The sequence below is a fragment of the Cetorhinus maximus genome, unplaced genomic scaffold, assembly GCF_964194155.1.
Source record: "Cetorhinus maximus unplaced genomic scaffold, sCetMax3.hap1.1 HAP1_SCAFFOLD_2917, whole genome shotgun sequence".
In the NCBI taxonomy this organism is placed as follows: Eukaryota; Metazoa; Chordata; class Chondrichthyes; order Lamniformes; family Cetorhinidae; genus Cetorhinus; species Cetorhinus maximus.
Window position 1 is genome coordinate 1 of NW_027598847.1, and position 21341 is coordinate 21341.

Here is a 21341-nt window from a genome sequence, read left to right on the forward strand (position 1 = left end):
GGGGGTGGTCCCCCTCCTTCTCGGAGCGAGGGGAGATCTGATTGAGGTGGACAGGGTGGCTGGGGAGAGGATGTTTCCTCTTGTGGGAGAATCTAGAACTGAGGGGATCACTTTAAAAATAAGGGGGCCGCCCATTTATGACGGAGGTGAGGAGAATTTTTATCCCTCAGAGGGTCAAGAGTATTTGGAACTCTGTTCCCCAAAAGGCGATGGGAGCAGAGTCTTTGAATGTTTATAAGGTCGAGCTAGATAGATTCATGGTAAGGAAGGCGGGGTGAAAGGTTATGGGGGTGGGGGGCGGTGGGCGGGAATGCGGGGTTGAGGTTACAATCAGATCAGCCGCCATCTTATCGAATGGTGGGGAAGCAGGCTCGAGGGGCCGAGTGGCCACCTCCTGCTCCCAATTCGTGTGTTCGCGTTAGGGCAGGTTTGGATAAGGGTAGACAGAGAAAAGCTGTTCCCGTTGGGTGAGGGTACAAGGGCTTGTGGCGGGGCAGGAGAGGGGGTCGGGGGGAACCAGATTGAAGGCTCTGTACCAGGCGGGGGTGGGGGTGGGGGAATATGAGGAAGAGACTTTAATCTTTGCAGGGAGACAGTGGGCGATTTCGAAAGGGAATTGGGTGGGAGCTTGAGGGGAATAAACTTGCCGGGTTACAGGGAGAGAGCAGGGGGTGGGGGTGGGGAATGGGACTGACTGTATTGTTGTACAGGTGGGCCAGCAGGCACTCAATGGACTGAATGTCCCCCCCCTCCCCCACGGTGCTCACTCGTTGCGTTGCTCTATTCGTCACCGTGTGAACCTTGTGACTCCCACAGGCTGAGGAGCTGGCCAGGCGCTCGGCGCTGTATCAGAGCTACCTCGCCCCACCCCTTGTCAACACCACTCGACTCTCGGACTCTGCGGAGGAGGAGCTGCTGGAGGAGTGCAACGAGGCCTGGAGAGAGCTGGGAGAGGTGAGACAGCGGCAAGCCTTTTCCTTTCCCCCCCCGCCCCCCCTCAGTTCTCACTTGTATTTCTAACAATCCTCACCCTGCCCTCTTTTCTACCCTCTGAATCCTGCGGCGAGTAACTCATCTCCGGACTCCCCCACAAAGCCTGTCCACCATCTACAAGGCACGAGTCAGGAGTGTGATGGGATACTCCCCACTTGCCTGGATGAGTGCAGCTCCCACAACACTCAAGAAGCTCGACACCATCCAGGACAAAGCAGCCCCGCTTGATGGGCACCCCATCCACAAACATTCACTCCCTCCACCACAGACGCACTGGGGCAGCAGTGTGTGTGTACCATCTACAAGATGCACTGCAGCAACTCGCCTGTTGCTCTATCCAATATCATGTGTTACCCGCTGCACCATGAGCTCTCTTCCTGTGTAGTAACCTTCTGGAAATCCAAGTACAGCACATCTTCTGATTCCCCTTTATCCACCTTGCTAGTCACTCCCTCAAAAACGCTAATGAATGAGTTCAGCCCAATTTTCCCTCTCTCAAAACCATGTTCACCCTGCCTGATCCCATTATGATTTTTCTAAGCATCCTGCTAGAACCTCCTTAATAATGGATCCCAGCAATTTTCTACCATCTAGAAGGACAAGGGCAGCAGACACATGGGGAACACCACCACCTGCAAGTTCCCCTCCGAGCCACACACACCATCACGACTCGGAAACATATCGGCCGTTCCTTCACTGTCGCCGGGTCAAAATCCTGGAACTCCCTCCGTAACAGTGCGGTGGGTGTACCTACACCACACGGGACTGAGGCGGCTCACCCCCCACCTTCTCAAGGGGGCAATTAGGGACGGGCAACAAATGCTGGGCCCGGCCACATCCTGTGAAAGAATTTTTTAAAAAAAATCGCACCCCCCCCCCTCCCCCGGCACCACCTTTTCTCACTGCGCCACCCCATCGTAGCAAGTCTGGCATTCAGGTGGTTCTGTAACGTTATCGCACTGATAGCAGCTGCAGGGCGTCTCCTGTATTCACAGCCCCCAACCACAACCCCCTGTTCTAGTCTCCCGGCACAAATGGGAAACGTATTCTCTATGCCCGCCCTGCCTTCTCTGTCGAAACCCCCTGGGTAATTCTGTCTCAGTTCAGGATCAAAGACCAGGATTTGAGGAAGGGTTAAGTTGGCTGTGGGGAAGGTGGGGTGGAAACTGAATGTTAAAGACCCGGAATATGTTTAACGGGTGAGACGGTGGCCAGACTCTTTGTCCACATGGCCCCGTACTCGCAGATTTTAACCTGTGCTCACCTCTCTCTTCTCCTCCCACCACCCCCCACTGCAGTTTCAGAACAAGCTCACCCTTGCCGACATGAGGGAGGTGATCCAGGATTCGGAAAGCCCGGTGAGTCCGTGTACAATGTCCTCGCCCTTCCACCCCTCCGCAGCTTGGGCTCCTGCGCCCGCCAGCACGGTTTCCCCCACCCTCGGGCGCAAGCGAGCGCTGCGCTGTCGGAGGGTCAGTGCTGAGGGAGAGCCGTGCTGTTGGAGGGTCGGTGATGAGGGAGCATCGCACTGTCGGAGGGTCAGTGCTGAGGGAGCGCCGCACTGTCGGAGGGTCAGTGTTGAGGGAGCATCGCACTGTCGGAGGGTCAGTGCTGAGGGAGCGCCGCACTGTCGGAGGGTCAGTGCTGAGGGAGCGCCGCACTGTCGGAGGGTCAGTGTTGAGGGAGCTCCGTACTGTCGGAGCGTCAGTGCTGAGGGAGCTCCGCACTGTCGGAGGGTCAGTGCTGAGGGAGCTCCGCAGTGTCGGAGGGTCAGTGCTGAGGGAGCTCCGCACTGTCGGAGGGTCAGTGCTGAGGGAGCGCCGCACTGTCGGAGGGTCGGTGCTGAGGGAGCGCCGCACTGTCGGAGGGTCGGTGCTGAGGGAGCTCCGCACTGTCGGAGGGTCAGTGCTGAGGGAGCTCCGCACTGTCGGAGGGTCAGTGCTGAGGGAGCTCCGCACTGTCGGAGGGTCAGTGCTGAGGGAGCGCCGCACTGTCGGAGGGTCAGTGCTGAGGGAGCGCCGCACTGTCGGAGGGTCAGTGCTGAGGGAGCGCCGCACTGTCGGAGGGTGGGTGCTGGGGGAGCGCCGCACTGTTGGAGGGTCAGTGCTGAGGGAGCGCCGCACTGTCGGAGGGTCAGTGCTGAGGGAGCGCCGCACTGTCGGAGGGTGGGTGCTGGGGGAGCGCCGCACTGTCAGAGGGTCTGCCCCCTGTGCGTCGAGATCTTCTGCGCTGTTTGCCTGAGGAGCAGTTGCTGAAGGTTTCCTATCTGGGTTCCCCTGATTTCTGAAGGATGTTTGTTGTTTATTCCCCTCAGCAGCTGGCTGTGTTGTTGGCCCGTGAAAGAGCCCTCCTGGCAGAGCTGCACGTCCAAAAAAACCGCACCCCCAAACGTGAGTAGAGACCAAGACTGTAGCCAGAACTGTGATGCACTGAGAGCAGCCCTGGGGTGTCTTGATTGCTAAGGGGATCAAAGGTTACGGGGAGAAGGCCGGAGAATGGGGTTGAGAAACTTATCAGCCATGATTGAATGGTGGAGCAGACTCGATGGGCCGAATGGCCTAATTTCTGCTCCTCTGTCTTATGCAGTTGTCTTATGGGTGGCATCAAAGCTCAGGATGGCAAAGCAGACCTGGGAGGGGGAGCAGTGTCGTTTTGCCGGAGTGACCCCCTGGACTCCAAGGGTTACGTAGGAGCAGGAGTAGGTCATTCAGCCCCTCGAGCCCTGCTCCGCTGTTTAATAAGACCACGGCTGACCTAATTGTAACCTCAACTCCACATTCCCGCCCACCCCCGATAACCTTTCACCACCCCCCCCCGCCCTTGTTTACCAAGAATCTATTCTACCTCGGCCTTAAAAATATTCAAAGGCTCTGCTTCCACCGCCTTTGGAGGAAGAGTGTTCCAAACACTCACCACCCTCTGAGAGAAAAAAGTTTTGCATCGTCTCTGTCTTCAATGGGCGACCCCTTATTTTTAAACAATGACCCCTAGCTCTCGATTCTCCCACAAGAGGAAACATCCTCTCCACATCCACCCTGTCCAAGACCCCTCAGGTTCTTAAAGGTTTCAATCAAGTCGCCTCTCACTCTTCTAAACTCCAGCGGATACAAGCCTAACCTGTCCAACCTTTCCTCATAAGACAACCCACCCATTCCAGGTATTAGTCTGGTGAACCTTCTCTGAACTGCTTCCAACACATTTACATCCTTCCTTAAATAAGGAGACCAATGCTGTACACAGTCCTCCAGATGTGGTCTCACTAGTGCCCTGTACAACTGAAGCATAACCTCCCTACTTGTGTTCAATTCCCCTCGCAATAAACGATAACATTCTATGAGCTTTCCTAGTTACTTGCTGTGCCTGCATACGAGCCTTTTGTGATTCATGCACTAGGACACCCAGATCCCTCTGCACCTCAGAGCTCTGCAATCTCTCACCATTTTGATAATAAGCTTCTCTTTTATTCTTCCTGTCAAAATGGACAATTTCACATTCTCCCACGTTATACTCCATTTGCCGGATCGTTGCCCACTCACTTAACCTCTCTATGTCTGTTTATAGCCTCCTTACTTTCTTATGATTAAACACAAACTAAGGTTGTATCTTTTCTTTCTTATCCATGGGATGTGGCCTTCACTGGCTGGGCCAGCATTTATTGCCCACCCCTAATTGCCCCTTGAGAAGGTGGTGGTGAGCAGCCTTCTTGAACCGCTGCAGTCCCTGTGGTGTAGGTACAGCCACAGCGCCGTTAGGGAGGGAGTTCCAGGATTTTGTCCGTGTGGTGTAGGTACAGCCACAGCGCTGTTAGGGAGGGAGTTCCAGGATTTTGTCCCCAGTGTAGTGTAGGTACATCCAAGGCGCTGTAAGGGAGGGAGATCCAGGATTTTGTCCGTGTGGTGTAGGTACACCCACAGCGCTGTTAGGGAGGGAGTTCCGGGACTTTGTCCTGTGTGGTGTAGGTACAGCCACAGCGCCATTAGGGAGGGAGTTCCGGGATTTTGTCCGTGTGGTGTAGGTACAGCCACAGTGCTGTTAGGGAGGGAGTTCCAGGATTTTGTCTGTGTGGTGTAGGTATAGCCACAACGCTGTTAGGGAGGGAGTTATGGGATTTTGTCTGAGTGGTGTAGGTACGGCCACAGTGCTGTTAGGGAGGGAGTTCCGGGATTTGGTCCTGTGTGGTGTAGGTACACCCACAGTGCTGTTAGGGAGGGAGTTCCGGGATTTTGTCCGTGTGGTGTAGGTACAGCCACAGCGCTATTAGGGAGGGAGTTCCGGGATTTTGTCCGTGTGGTGTAGGTACAGCCACAGCGCTGTTAGGGAGGGAGTTCCAGGATTTTGTCCTGTGTGGTGTAGGTACAGCCACAGCGCTGTTAGGGAGGGAGTTCCAGGATTTTGTCCGTGTGGTGTAGGTACAGCCACCGCACTGTTAGGGAGGGAGTTCCGGGATTTTGTCCGTGTGGTGTAGGTACACCCACAGCGCTGTTAGGGAGGGAGTTCCGGGATTTTGTCTGTGTGGTGTAGGTACAGCCACAGCGCTGTTAGGGAGGGAGTTCCAGGATTTTGTCCTGTGTGTTGTAGGTACACCCACAGAGCTGTTAGGGAGGGAGTTCCAGGATTTTGTCCATGTGGTGTAGGTACAGCCACCGCGCAGTTAGGGAGGGAGTTCCGGGATTTTCTCCCGTGTGGTGTAGGTACACCCACAGCGCTGTTAGGGAGGGAGTTCCGGGATTTTCTCCCGTGTGGTGTAGGTACGCCCACAGCGCTGTTAGGGAGGGAGTTCCGGGATTTTGTCCCGTGCGGTGTAGGTACAGCCACAGCGCTGTTAGGGAGGGAGTTCCGGGATTTTGACCCAATTCCCTGAAATTTAGAAGGTTCCGGGGATGTTGATTTGATCGAAGTGTTTGAGACAATCAGAGGAACTGAGAGGGTCGATAGAGAGAGAGACCCCGTTTCCCGCTGGTCGGGTGGGGGGGGTGGTGAGTCTGGGGCGAGGGGGCAGAGTCTGAAAAGGAGAGGCAGACCCTTCAGGAGTGAAATGGGGAAAGACCCCTACACACAAAGGGTGGTCGGAGTTTGGAACTCTCTTCCCCCAAACGGCCACTGATGCCGGGTCAGTTAGTTTTAAATCTGGGAGATTGGATAACAAAAGTCTCTCGAAGGTATTAAGGGATACGGGGCGAAGGAGGGTCGATGGAGTTAGGTCACAGGTCAGGCATGATCTCATTGGATGGCGGGGCAGGCTCGAGAGGGGCTGAATGGCCTCCTCCTGTTCCTGTGTAACAGGCTCGAGAGGGGCTGAATGGGCTCCTCCTGTTCCTGTGTAACAGGCTCGAGAGGGGCTGAATGGGCCTCCTCCTGTTCCTGTGTAACAGGCTCGAGAGGGGCTGAATGGCCTCCTCCTGTTCCTGTGTAACAGGCTCGAGAGGGGCTGAATGGGCTCCTCCTGTTCCTGTGTAACAGGCTCGAGAGGGGGGCTGAATGGGCACCTCCTGTTCCTGTGTAACAGGCTCGAGAGGGGCTGAATGGGCCTCCTCCTGTTCCTGTGTAACAGGCTCGAGAGGGGCTGAATGGCCTCCTCCTGTTCCTGTTCCTACCTCCCCTTTATGTTTATGGAATGGTAATGTACACGAGAAGGCTATTTGGCCCATTGGGCCTGTGCTGGCTCTCTGAAAGAGCTCCCCAATTAGCTGCACACTCTGTCCCCCCCACCCAAACACCTTGCCCCCCCCACCCCCGTTGCCCCCCCCACTCTTTGCCCCCTGGCCCTGCAAATTTTCCCCCTTTGCGAGCGTGAATCTGCTTCCACCGCCCTTTCAGGCAACTACTCGCTGCGTCAAAAAAAAACTCCTCATCTCTTTCCCCCCACCTCTGGTTCTTTTGCTGATTCTCTTCAATCCGTGTCCTGTAGTTCTTGCCTCCTGGAATATCCAGGATTATTTCTCTTGTGGGGGAATCTAGAACAAGGTGGGCGGCGGCACAGTTTCAGAATGAGGGGTCTCCCATTGAAGACGGAGACGAGGAGGAATTTCTTCTCTCAGAGGGTGGTCAGTCTGTGGAATAACCCCCCCCCCCCCCACAGAGAGCAGCGGAGTTCGGCTCACTGAATATATTCAAGGCCGAGTGAGACAGATTTCTGATCGACATACCGTTATCTTCGGTTTTATTAATAGGAGCATTGAGTACAAGAGCAAGGAGGCTATGTTGAACTTGTATAAGTCACTAGTTCGGCCTCAGCTAGAGTATTGCGTCCAGTGCTGAGTGCTGCTCTTTCGGAAGGATGTGAAGGTGTTAGAGGGTGCGGTAGAGACTCGAGAATGGTTCCAGGGATGAGGAACTACAGTTATGAAGATAGATTGGAGAAGCTGAGACCATAAGACCATAAGACATAGTAGCAGAAATTAGGCCATTCGGCCCACGTTGTCTGCTCTGCCATTCAATCATGGTTGATAAGTTTCTCAATCCCATTCTCCCGCCTTCTCCCCGTAACCTTTGATCCCCTTACCAATCAAGAACCTATCTTGGTCTTAAATACACTCAATGTCCTGGCCTCCGCAGCCTTCTGTGGCAATGAATTCCATAGATTCACCCACTCTCTGGCTAAAGAAGTTTCTCCTCATCTCTGTTCTAAAAGGTCTTCCCTTTACTCTGAGACTGTGCCCTCGGGTCCTAGTCTCTCCTACTAATGGAAACATCTTCCCCACGTCCACTCTATCCAGGCCTTTCAGTATTCTGTAAGTTTCAATCAGATTCCCCCCCTCATCCTTCTAAACTCCATCGAGTATCGACCCAGAGTCCTCAAACATTCCTCATATGTTAAGCCTTTCATTCCTGGGATCGTTCTCGTGAACCTCCTCTGGACTCTCTCCAGGGCCAGCACATCCTTCCTGAGATACGGGGCCCAAAATTGCTCACAATATTCTAAATGTGGACTGTTCTCCTTGGAGAAGAAAGGGTCGAGAGGAGATTTGATCGAGGTGTTCAAAATCCCGAGGAGGTCTGGGTCAGAGTGGACAGAGGGAGAAACTGTTCCCATTGGCAGGAGGATCGAGAACCAGAGGGAGCTGGATTTAAGGCGATCGGCAAAAGAAGCGACGGAGACGCGAGGAGAAACTTTTTCACGCGGCGAGTGGTTAGGGTCTGGAATGCGCTGCCTGAGAGTGTGGGGGAGGCAGGGTCAATCGAGGCTTTCCAAAGGGGGGGAATTGGATCATTATCTGAAGAGGAAGAATGTGCGGGGTGACGGGGAGAGGGCAGGGGAGAGTGGCACTAAGTAAGTCGCTCATTCGGAGAGCTGGCGCAGACATGATGGGCCGAATGGCCTCCTCCTGGGCCATAACGATTCTATGAATCAGCGACAAGGGAGCCGAGGGTTTTGGGGCCAGACAGGAAAGTGGAGTTGAAGCCACCAACGGATCAGCCATGATCCGAAAACCATAAGACGTAGGAGCAGGAGTAGGCCATTCGGCCCATCGAGTCAGGTCCGCCATTCAAATGAGATCATGGCTGACCTGATAATCCTCACTCCCCTTTCCTGCCTTTTCCCCCATAACCCTTGATTCCCTTACTGACTAAAAATCTGTCTATCTCAGCCTTGAATATACTTAACGGCCCAGCCTCTACAGCCCTCTGCGGTAAAGAATTCCACAGACTCACTACCCTCTGAGAGAAGAAATTCCTCCTCATCTCTGTTTTAAATCCCCTTACTCTGAGATTATGCCCTCTGGTCCTAGACTCTCCCACAAGGGGAAACAACCTCTCAGCATCTACCCTGTCAAACCCCCTAAGAATCTTATATGTTTCAATAAGGTCACCTCTCATTCTTCTAAGCTCCAATGAGTACAGGCCCAAACTACTCAACCTCTCCTCATAAGAAAATCCCTCCATACCCGGGATCAACCTAGTGAACCTTCTCTGGGCTGCCTCCAATGCCAGTATATCTTTCCTTAGATAAGGGAACCAAAACTGTTCACAGTATTCTAGGTGTGGTCTAACTAGTGCCTTGTATAGTTTTAACAAGGCTCCCCTATTTTTATACTCCATTCCCGCTGAAATAAAGGCCAACATTCCATTTGCCTTCCCTATTACCCGTTGAACTTGTATGCTAGCTTTTTGGGAATCATGCACGAGGACTCCCAAATGCCTCTGGACGGTAGCTTTCTGCAGTCTTTCTCCATTTAAATTATATTCTGCTCCTCTATTCTTCCTGGCAAAATGCATAACCTCACATTTTCCTACATTATATTCCATTTGCCAAGGTTTTGCCCACTCACTTAACCTGTCTATATCCCTCTGTAGACTCTTTGTGTCATCCTCAACACTTGCCTTCCCATCTATTTTTGTGTCATCCGCAAATTTGGTGACAGTACATTCACTTCCCTCATCCAAGTCATTGATATATATTGTGAATTGAATTGAATGGCGGAACAGGCTTGAGGGGCCGAATGGCCTACTGCTCCTATTTCTTACAATCTTATGTCAGTTACCCATTTTTATCTTGCTTTTTATATCCTGTAGCTTTGCTCACCAATCAGGAGGTGTTGACGTGTTTGGGGAAGCAGGAGGTGAGATCATTTTTGCGAAAATCTTATCTTCCCAGTGTAGATAGAGCTTTACTCCTGTATCTAACCCCGTGCTGTACCTGTCCTGGGAGTGTTTGATGGGGACGGTGTAGAGGGAGCTTTACTCTGTATCTAACCTCGTGCTGTACCTGTCCTGGGAGTGTTTGATGGGGACAGTGTAGAGGGAGCTTTACTCTGTATCTAACCCCGTGCTGTACCTGCCCTGGGAGTGTTTGATGGGGACAGTGTAGAGGGAGCTTTACTCTGTATCTAACCCCGTGCTGAACCTGTCCTGGGAGTGTTTGATGGGGAGGGTGTAGAGGGAGCTTTACTCTGTATCTAACCCTGTGCTGTACCTGCCCTGGGAGTGTTTGATGGGGACGGTGTAGAGGGAGCTTTACTCTGTATCTAACCCTGTGCTGTACCTGCCCTGGGAGTGTTTGATGGGGAGGGTGTAGAGGGAGCTTTACTCTGTATCTAACCCTGTGCTGTACCTGCCCTGGGAGTGTTTGATGGGGACGCTGTAGAGGGAGCTTTACTCTGTATCTAACCCTGTGCTGTACCTGCCCTGGGAGTGTTTGATGGGGAGGGTGTAGAGGGAGCTTTACTCTGTATCTAACCCTGTGCTGTACCTGTCCTGGGAGTGTTTGATGGGGACGGTGTAGAGGGAGCTTTACTCTGTATCTAACCCTGTGCTGTACCTGCCCTGGGAGTGTTTGATGGGGACGCTGTAGAGGGAGCTTTACTCTGTATCTAACCCTGTGCTGTACCTGTCCTGGGAGTGTTTGATGGGGACAGTGTAGAGGGAGCTTTACTCTGTTTCTAACCCCGTGCTGTACCTGTCCCGGGAGTGTTTGATGGGGACGGTACAGAAGGGGTTTCACTCTGTATCTATCTGTCTGTCTAAGGTACGGCACAGGTTAGGGACCCGTTGACTGTGATGAAACCTGAACCTACCCATTTGTCCATCAGTTACAGAATACGGACAAGCAGTTGGAAATGATCCTCTCCTGCGTTAGAAAGAGGAAGAAATCCTTACAGGAGGAGTTAGAGAGGTACTTCAGCGCCGTTTCAATGCTAACCCTGCTCCTTATGTGTTCCACCTTCTCCCCCTCCCACTCCTCCTCCCTTGTTGGCTCAGTTTAAAAGTCGCCTGACTGACCTGTCAGCGGCCTCTGGCCTGACTCTGGCCGGAACCTTCCGAGCAGCCGTGAACGCCGGGCACTCGCTGGTGAATCTCGGTGGGAGTTCGGACCCTTGGCCAGAGAGTGCCGATCACGCTGTGCAGGCCTCCTGTCCGGTTGCCCCCCCACCCCAACGGGCACCGTGGTACATGGCAGGGGTCGCCAGCTACCCCTCGCCCAGCATCTAGGGTCACGGCGAGGAGTGGGGCGGAATACTCTGCGAGGTCAAACATCCGCCTTCACCCTTACCTGCACCGTTTTCCTGCGTGCAGCCCCGTACCCCTGTCCTGTTCCTCCCACTGGAGCGAGGGGGATGGAGTATAAAAGTGGGGAAGTCTTACCACAACTGGACAGGGCGTTGGTGAGGCCGCTCCTGGGGCACTGTGGACAGTTCTGGTCTCCTCTCTTAAGGAGGGACAGACTCGCATCGGAAGCCGTTCAGAGAAGGTTCACTCGGCCGATTCCTGGGACGAAGGGGGTTTGTCTGATGAGGAAAGGTTGAGCAGGTTGGGCCTCTACCCATTGGAGTTTAGAAGAATGAGAGGTGATCTTATTGAAACATATCAGATTCTGAGGGGAGGGGGTTTGACAGGGTGGATGCTGAGAGGATGTTACCCTCCCCTCGTGGGGGGGAATCTAGAACGAGGAGGGGGGCACAGTTTCAGAATGAGGGGTCTCCCATTGAAGACGGAGATGAGGAGGAATTTCTTCTCTCAGAGGGTGGTCAGTCTGTGGAATTCTGCCCCCCACAGAGAGCAGTGGGGGTCGGGTCACTGAATATATTCAAGGCCGAGTGAGACAGATTTCTTATCGACGAGGGGGTCGAGGGTTATGAGGGGAGCGGAGACAGGAAAGTGGAGTTGAGTTTGGAATCAGATCGGTCAGGATCTTACTGAATGGGGGAGTAGGCTTGGGAGGGGTGGGGGCTGCTGAATGGCTTTATTCCTTCCTCTCGCGGATTCTTACGTTCCCCCCCGGGGCTCTTGCAGGGAGCAGAAGTGGCTTCAGGAGCAGCTGGAGATGGAGACGTCGATCCAGGAGAAACGGGAGGCCCAGCAACAGCATGACTTCCTCACGCTCTCCAAGAACAGGTGAGAGACCCCCTAGCGTGGGCAGTGCGACTGGTGGCTGAGCCTGGGTGGCTGCATGCCTTGTTCACCGGGTCTGCCTAGTTTTAGCCTCTCCCTCCACCCACACTCTGCCCAAGTCCCCTTCCTGTAATGCTGTAGACCTGATTAAATCAGGTCTGGTGGCTTTCACAGAGCATTGCTGGAAGGTTCAGAGGGTAGCTCAGACTGTCCGGTGGGCCCGAGCTTTCCCACTGCAGCCTTTAGATCCTCATGGATGTCAGCTCTCATCAGCCCTGTCGGAGGGTCAGCGCTGAGGGAGCGCCGCACTGTCGGAGGGTCAGTGCTGAGCGAGCGCCGCACTGTCGGAGGGTCAGTGCTGAGCGAGCGCCGCACTGTCGGAGGGTCAGCGCTGAGGGAGCGCTGCACTGTCGGAGGCTCAGCGCCGAGGGAGTGCCACACTGTCGGAGGGTCAGTGCTGAGGGAGAGCCGCACTGTCGGAGGGTTAGTGCTGAGGGAGCACCGCACTGTCGGAGGGTCAGTGCTGAGGGAGCGCCGCACTGTCGGAGGGTCAGCGCCGAGGGAGTGCCGCACTGTGGGAGGGTCAGCGCTGAGGGAGCGCCGCGCTGTGGGAGGGTCAGCACCGCGCTGTGGGAGGGTCAGCGCCGAGGGAGCGCCGCGCTGTGGGAGGGTCAGCGCCGAGGGAGCGCCACGCTGTCGGAGGGTCAGCGCCGAGGGAGTGCCGCACTGTCGGAGGGTCAGCGCCGAGGGAGCGCTGCGCCGTCGGAGAGTCAGCGCTGAGGGAGCGCCGCACTGTCGGAGGGTCAGCGCTGAGGGAGCACTGCTCTGGCTTTGTGGATGAGACATTAAATCCGTGCCTCTTGTCTGCCATGTAAATGATCCCAGTGCCGCTAATGGATGAAACGCGGGGTGTGGGAGTAGCTGGGGGATGGGGATGGGGGAAGTTCTCCTGAAGCCCGGGAGCCCACATTTACCCTAACTGGTCGCCCACCTCCTTGGTGCGTGAGAGGGACAGACTGACATTCGCACTCCTTCTCTCTCTGCTTTCGATTTCCTCTCCTAGTGTGATCCAGAAAATGAAGACCAACATGGAGAAGGTGACTGTGCAGAAGGAGAAGCTCCTGTCGGCCTTGGGAAATTTCCTGGACGTGCATTACCCTCCCCCCAGCGAGGAGGAGGCCGGGCGAAAGGCAGCGGTAAGCAGCGGGCGGAGGAACACGAGGGATAGGAGCTGGAGTGGACCATTCGGCCCGTCCAGCCTGCTCCCCCATTCAGTCCGATTGCGGCTGATCTTGGGCTTCAACTCCCACTTTCCCGCCCGCTCCCTGTATCCCTCGATTCCCAGAGAGAGACCAAAAATCCGTCCGTCCCGGCCTTAAACCTCTTCAACAATGGAGCGTCCACAACCCTCTGGGGGGAGGGAATATCAAAGATTCACAACCCTCTGAGTGAAGAAATTTCCCCTCATCTCGGTCCCAAATGATCGGCCCCCCTTATCCTGAGACTGTGTTTTAGATCTCCCCGAGCAGGGGAAACAATCTCTCCGCGCCCACCCTGTCAAACCCCTTCAGAATCTTGTCCGTCTCAATGCGATCGCCTCTCATTCTACTAAAATCCAGAGAACATCGGCCCAATTTACTCAGCCTCTCATCGTCGGACATCCCCCCCCTCATCCCAGGGACCAATCGAGTGAACCTTCACTGTACCCGCCTCCGAGGCGAGTCTATCCTTCCTTTAAACGCGGAGACCAAAACTGCGCACGGTTTATTCCAGATGTGGTCTCACCAAAAACCCCGTAAAGTTGTAGCAAGACTCCTTCATCCCTACACTCCAACCCCCTTCGCGCTGAAGGCCAACAGGCCTCTCAGTCGGCCTTTGGGTTGACGGTCTGAGCACCCACGTTCATTGTTGCTGGAGAGAGCGTCCACATCTTGTGCAGTGCACTCACTCTCTCTCCCCCCCCTCCCCGCCGGCCTAGAGAGATGCTTAACATCAACCCCCACAGGGGGGAACGGCCCCTGTTCACCCCCGAGGTGGAACGTCCACTCTCTCCCTCCGGAGGTGCGCACGGCGCTTAAGCGATCGGCAGATAGCAGGCTCGTTGGAAAATCGTCACGGAGAGGGCGGGTGCCGAGAGGTGAGGGAGCTCACGGGACGGGTGATGGTTTATAACATGGGTCGTCGGCCATCGTTAAAATAACGGGGTCGGGGACCTGAGGGGAGCGGCACTCGCCCAGGGCTCCTTCGACAGCACCTTCCAAACCCGCAGTGGCGTAGCAGGTATTGCCACTGGACCGGAGACCCAGGGTAATGCTCCCGGGGGGGGGGACACCCGTGTTCGAGTCCCGCCACAGCAGATGGTGGAATTTGAATTCAATAAAAACTTGGAATTAAAAGTCTAATGACGACCGTTGTCGGTTTGTTGTAACAAAAGAGCCCCCTCTGGTTCGCCGAGGTCCTTTAGGGAGGGAAATCTGCCGTCCTTACCCGGTCTCCATGTGACTCCAGACCCCACACCGCAATGCGGTTGACTCTTGAATGCCCTCTGAGCTAGGGCAATTAGGGATGGACAACAAATGCTGGGCCCACCCACGTCCCCGTGAACGAATTAAAAAAAAACTACCACCTAGAAGGACAAGGGCAGCAGACACATGGGGAACACCACCACCTGCAAGTTCCCCCTCCGAGCCCCACTCACCATCCCGACTTGGAAATATATCGGCCGTTCCTTCACTGTCGCTGGGTCAAAATCCTGGAACTCCCTCCCTAACAGCGCGGTGGGTGTACCTACACCACACGGGGACTGCAGCGGCTCAAGGAGGCAGCTCACCCCCCACCTTCTCAAGGGGCAATTAGGGATGGGAAACAAATGCTGGGCCCGGCCAGTGACACCCGCATCCCGTGATTAAAAGAAAAATCACAGTCGTGGGGTCACTCCGCTCCCTTTTGCTTACCTTCGTCGGGAGTTGCACTTTCTCGCCTGACCTTCCGGCTCGGGGCCTGGTGGGAGAGGGCAGGGCAGCGCACTCCCCCCCCTCCCTCCCCCACCCCCCAGGCCTCCAGCGTGGGTGCAGCCGCGTCGGGGCAGGGGAAGGTGTGCCCCCTCTCAACGGCATTGGCCACTGTCAGGCAGGTGAGCCGACCACTTTGCGATGCCTGTGGCGGTGGGGGCTGCCTGTGGCGGGGGGGAGCTGCCTGTGGCGGGGGGGAGCTGCCTGTGGCGGGGGGGCGGGGTGGGAGCTGCCTGTGGCGGGGGGGGGTGGTGGGTGGGGGGAAAGCTGCCTGTGCGGGTGCTGACTGTGGGTAGGATTGGTGTGGGTGCTAAACTCCTTCGAGTTATCAACAGTCACAACTCTTTCGAGTACAATCACAGTTCTTGGTTTTCCGGGAGTGAGACATGAACCCACAACCCTCTGACTCAAAGGCGAGGGTGCTATGAACTGAGCCAATGGCAATCACCTTGTTAAAACCAGTTGCTAGTTAAACAGGTGATGGGCATGGATTAACCCGTCTAAACAGGATTAAAAAGGTACAGCTGGATCAGGTTTGTGTGGGGAAGCGACTTGGAAGTCAGCAGCGCTGAGGAAGTTGTCTTGAAAATAAACCAGCGTGAACCAAAAAGACCAGCCTGGGTTAATTCTTCCAGGGGTGGGGGTAGCGGTCAGTCTGGGAGGCTGGGGGTGCTAGGCCGGGTCGGTGGGGAGGTGCAGCCGGGTGGTCAGCCAGGGTTGGAGGATGGGTTGGGGGAGTTGTGGGGGTGGGGAGAGTTGGAGAGGTAGTGGGGTGGGGCATCAACAGGGTGCAGTCAGTACTGTGGTTAGCCAGGAGTCTAGAAGTGCTTTTAATTCCCCTCTCTGCTCCCCCTGGGTAACTATCCCGTCAAAAGAGCCTGAACCGTCCGAAATCTCTGATTTAAATCAGGGGTATGGAATGGTTCCCGGTGCAGGGTGATTGTCCAGCGGGAGTTTGAACTTCCCGGGCAATTCCCTTGCCGTCCTTGCGTGGGGACCTCTGGGGGTGAGGTCCCCAGTGCACCTTGGGTGGGTGGGGGGGTGAGGAAAACTTCCTGGATAACTCTAACCACCTCCCCCCACCCCCACCACAGAGGTCAGAAGTTCTGGCTCGATAAATTGATTGCATAGTTATGAAGGTTTCACTTTGCAAAGTGTGTCTCTCCTTAACCAGCCGAATAGAAAGGAAAGGTTTTCTTATTATTTTTAAGTGCGTAGTTTATATGTTGTCAGGTTGAGTTCGTTCAATTCTCCATCGCTCGCATGAGGAGAGATTGAGCCGGTTAGGATTATATTCGCTGGAGTTCCGGAGAATGAGGAGGGTGGAGATCTCATAGAAACCTATAAAATTCTAACAGGACTAGACAGGGTAGATACAGGAAGGGTGTTCCCGATGGGTGGGGGAGTCCAGAATGGCCGCCCCTCCCCCTTTATGCTGAATCTGTGATCCCCCCACCCCCACCAGTGTTCTAGACTCTCCCGCCGGGGGATGGGAGGGATCAGCCTCTCAGCATCAACCCTGTGACCCCGTTCGCCCCCACTCCCCCAAGAGCTATATCCAACTCCTTCTTGAAAACGCACAATGTTTTGGCCTCAACTCCTTTTCTGTGGTAGCGAGTTCCACAGGCTTCAGAATTTTACACGTCTCAGTGCGATCGCCTCTCGTTCTTCAGAACCCCCCCCCCTGGTGAATATCGGCCCATTCCGCTCAATCTCTCCCCACTGGGGACGCTCCCACACCCCCCCCCCAGCAACCAGCCCGCTACACTCGGGTATGCCCCTCCTCGGGTTAAGGAGACCAAAACCCGTGCACGGCACTGCAGGAGCGGCCTCACAAAAGCTGTGTGCCATTGTTGCATAGGCTCCTACGCAAGCGGCTCTCCCGCCTCGGCCGGAGTGCTGTGTCCAGCTCTGGGCGACGGACTTTAGGGAGGATGTGAAGGCTTTAGAGAGAGAGCGGAAAAGATTGATGAGAATGGTTCCAGGGATGAGGAACTTCAGTTCCGTGGATGGATTGGAGAAGTTGGGACTGTTCTCCTCGGAGAAGAGAAGGTCGAGGGGAGATTTGATCGAGGTGTTCAAAATCATGAGGGGGCCTGGGACAGAGTGGACAGAGGGAGAAACTGTTCCCATTGGCGGGAGGATGGAGAACCAGAGGGAGGCAGATTTAAGGCGATCGGCAAAAGTAGCGACGGAGACGCGAGGAGAAACTTTTTCACGCGGCGGGTGGTTAGGATCTGGAAGGCGCTGCCTGAGAGTGTGGGGGAGGCAGGGTCAATCGAGGCTTTCCAAAGCGGGGGAATTGGATCATTATCTGAAGAGGAAGAATGTGCGGGGTGACGGAGAGAGGGTGGGGTGGGGGGGGCGGAGACTGAGCGAGGTGCTTTTGCAGAGGGGCCAGCACAGGCAGGAGGGGCTGAGTGGCCTCCATCAGTGCTGGAACTGGAACTGGCAGGGAGAAACCGTTCCCATTGTGGGGGGGTTGGGAATCGAATTTGTTTGGGGGGGGTGTGGGGGGTGCAGGATCAGATCAGCCGTGATCTTAATGGGAACGGTGCAACGATACCGAATGGCCCACCCCGCGCCCCGAATTCGTAGCGTTCGCGGGGGGCGCAAGGACCGAGAGCCAGAGGGAGGCGGAGTTTAAGGCGATCGGCGAAGAGCAGTGGGGCGGAGCTGTGAGGAGAAGCTTTCTCACCCGGCGGGTGGTTAGGATCTGGAATGCGCTTGCCTTGGACGGGGGTGTTGGTGGTGGTGGTGGTAGTGGGGTGGGGGAGAGGCAGGGCCAATCGAGGAGGGAATGGGATCATTGGGAAGGGAAGAATGTGCTGGGGGTGGAGAGGCAGGAGGCGCGTTGCTCGTTTGGAGAGCCGGTCTAGACACGACGGGCCGAGTGGACGTCCGTACTCTGCCCCGTGGCGATGCTGTGGTTCGCTGGGCACGGAATGGGGGTTGGTGGGCAGCTCTGTGGAGCGGGCGGCTCTGTCTGATGCCAGCTGGGATGCTTGCAGGCTGACCCACTGGGACCTGGGTGCCCGCCCCTGGCCCCCCCTCTCAATTAATCTCTGTGCAACTTTCTGCTTTCAGAGATTGGCGCCCAAGAGGGGAGAAAACGCGGCCAACTTCATCACGCTGCATGAGATTCTGGAGGTGAGGACGAGACCACTTGCCGTCCGCGGGGTCTTCGGGGGTGGGCTGGGGGGCTGGGGGGTGGGAGGATGCCACGGGATGCGGAGGTTCGGACTGGGATAGTGAGCGCCCAGTTCACGACGGTGTGTAAATGTCGATCGGCTTCTGGCTGTGGGAACCCCCTGCCCACTTGCGTCGTTAGAGAGACCCCCGGGGCGGTGGGGGTGTTGAAGGGGGCTGGAGGAGGTTACAGAGATAGGGAGGGTTGTAGGGGCTGGAGGAGGTTACAGAGATAGGGAGGGTTGTAGGGGCTGGAGGAGGTTACAGAGATAGGGAGGGTTGTAGGGGCTGGAGGAGGTTACAGAGATAGGGAGGGTTGTAGGGGCTGGAGGAGGTTACAGAGATAGGGAGGGTTGTAGGGGCTGGAGGAGGTTACAGAGATAGGGAGGGTTGTAGGGGCTGGAGGAGGTTACAGAGATAGGGAGGTGTGTAGGGGCTGGAGGAGGTTACAGAGATTGGGAGGGTTGTAGGGGCTGGAGGAGGTTACACAGATAGGGAGGGTTGTAGGGGCTGGAGGAGGTTACACAGATAGGGAGGGTTGTAGGGGGCTGGAGGAGGTTACAGAGGTAGGGAGGGTTGTAGGGGTTGGAGGAGGTTACAGGGGTAGGGAGGGGTGTAGGGGCTGGAGGAGGTTACAGAGGTAGGGAGGGTTGTAGGGGTTGGAGGAGGTTACAGAGATAGGGAGGGTTGTAGGGGCTGGAGGAGGTTACAGAGATAGGGAGGGTTGTAGGGGCTGGAGGAGGTTACAGAGATAGGGAGGGTTGTAGGGGCTAGAGGAGGTTACAGAGATAGGGAGGGTTGTAGGGACTGGAGGAGGTTACAGAGATAGGGAGGGTTATAGGGGTTGGAGGAGGTTACAGAGATAGGGAGGGTTGTTGGGGGTTGGAGGAGGTTACAGAGATGGGGAGGGTTGTCGGGGCTGGAGCCAATGTGGGTCAGCGAGCACAGGGTGTGATGGGTGAACAGGATTCGGTGTGAGTTCGGACACGGGGGGACAGCAGTTTCAGATGAAGTTAATGGGGGCCGACCCGGAGAGCATCGGCAGTGGAGGAGACGGGGCCGTTTCAATGAGGGACGCTCCGTATGCCCGTCTCTGATTGTTGGCGCTTCAGGCGGGTGTCCTGCCGTGTGGTTTGTGCTTTGCTGTCACCCAGGCCCTCATCCTCTTGTGTCTCTCTCCCTCTCTGCCTCTCCCCCTTGGCCTCTCACACCCTCTCTGCTTCTGTCTCTCGCTCTCTCTCTCTGCCTCTCTCTCTCTCTCTCTCTCTCTCCCTCTGCCTCTCTCTCCCTCTGCCTCTCTCTCTCTCTGCCTCTCTCTCTCTCTGCCTCTCTCTCTCTCTGCCTCTCTCTCCCTCTGCCTCTCTCTCTCTCTGCCTCTCTCTCCCTCTGCCTCTCTCTCTCTCTGCCTCTCTCTCCCTCTGCCTCTCTCTCTCTCTCTCTCCCTCTGCCTCTCTCTCTCTCTGCCTCTCTCTCTCTCTGCCTCTCTCTCTCTCTCTGCCTCTCTCTCTCTCGCTCTCTCTCTGCCTCTCTCGCTCTCTCTCTCTCTCTGCCTCTCTCTCTCTCTCTCTCTCTCTGCCTCTCTCTCGCTCTCTGCTTCTCTCTCTCTCTCTCTCTCTCTCTGCCTCTCTCTCGCTCTCTGCTTCTCTCTCTCTCTCTCTCTCTCTGCTTCTCTCTGCCTCTGCCTCTCTCTCTCTCTCTCTCTCTCTTTGCGCCTCTCTCTCTCTCTGCCTCTCTCTCTCTCTCTCTCAGCACCTCATGACCAAGACGATGAAGAGCCCGCATGACCCTTACTTGGAGCTGGACGACACTTTCTGGCCGCCCTTCGTTGAGGCGCTGCTGCGTTATGGGGTGGTCCAGCGCCACCCTGACGATCCACTCCGCATCCGCCTGGAGGAGTTCGACCAGTAGGCGGGCGGGAGGAGAAGGAGGAGGGGGGAATGTGTCCGGCCGTGTGCTCACCTACCATCCCTCACCCCCACCTTCCCTTACCCCCACCCGCCGGCCCCTTTGTACCCGAGCCTGAACAGCATCGAGCCTGTCAGCCCACCCTTACCAGCCTCGCTCTGGGCCCCTCTCCCTCCCGGGCGGCTTCCAGATGGCAAGAGACCGAGCGCGGGAGGGTCCGTCACCCCCTGGAGGGGTCTGTCACTCCCGACAGGGCGGGAGTTGTTTGAATGAGACATGACGGGAGAGGCAACGCTTTGCCCCCCACTACCTGCATGGGGCGCTGGGCCATGTCACCATGGACTTTACCCACTGCTCCTTCCCCCACCACCCCCACCCCACCTCGAGCACCCCTCCCCCCGCCGCTGCTTCAGAGCCAGCGGAGTGCCAACTCCACCGAGATCGCCCTTTACCCCGCCCCCGCCGGCCAATAAACACCGGGGTCGGCCCGGGGTGGGGAGGAAGCAACAAAGGAGGAGGCGGAGATCCCTCTTCCGCGCCCCCTCCTCCTCCTCCCTGTCCCCCGGAACGCGGGTCCCATCGCCGAGAGGATGTTTGGAAAGCAGGGGCGAACACCGTGGTCCTGTTGGTCATGTCAGAGCAGAGGGCGGGAGGGCAAGACGCGCCGGCGCGGTGAGCCGACCGAAGATGGCGACCTTCACCCTCTGTACCACCCCCGAGCTTGCCTAGAGGCGGGTGTGGGACCGCCCGAGTGCAGACGGTGACCCTGCTTCCTGAACCCCACCCTGTGCCGGGGGGCTTCCCCCCACACACAGCAGCTTTCGAAAGACGCTCCTCGCGCCTGCAGATTTCCCCCGGCAGCTCTGCGGCTCGTCCCCCCGGTCGCCGCCCGATGTACTGTTCATTAAAACGCTTGTCACGTGTCTTCACCCGCTGCGTTTCACTGATTTTCATTTTCAAATGCTGCTGGGCCCCTGTACCGCTCGAGCTAGAGAGGCATCCCATCCGGAATCGCGGCACTGAATCTGTACAGCATCAGCACCGTCCCCATCAAACACTCCCAGGACAGGTACAGCACGGGATTAGATACAGAGTAAAGCTCCCTCTACACTGTCCCCATCAAACACTCCCGGGACAGGTACGGCACGGGGTTAGATACAGAGTAAAGCTCCCTCTACACCATCCCCATCAAACACTCCCAGGACAGGTACAGCACGGGGTTAGATACAGAGTAAAGCTCCCTCTACACCATCCCCATCAAACACTCCCAGGACAGGTACAGCACAGGGTTAGATACAGAGTAAAGCTCCCTCTACACCGTCCCCATCAAACACTCCCAGGGCAGGTACAGCACGGGGTTAGATACAGAGTAAAGCTCCCTCCACACCGTCCCCATCAAACACTCCCAGGACA

The 21341-nt window shown here is 56.2% G+C and overlaps 1 protein-coding gene across 1 annotated transcript; it reads left to right on the forward strand.

The window, feature by feature from the left end:
* Window positions 1–816: 816 nt before the first annotated feature.
* On the forward strand, window positions 817–20850 carry cenpk (centromere protein K; the record flags this gene model as incomplete). The annotated part of the gene is made up of 9 exons (XM_078537744.1): window positions 817–954; window positions 2292–2351; window positions 3308–3383; window positions 9508–9554; window positions 10524–10606; window positions 11725–11826; window positions 12887–13019; window positions 17922–17984; window positions 19773–20850. Coding segments are annotated over 9 exons (861 nt in total), but the record flags the coding sequence as incomplete, so codon positions are not given.
* Window positions 20851–21341: the final 491 nt, after the last annotated feature.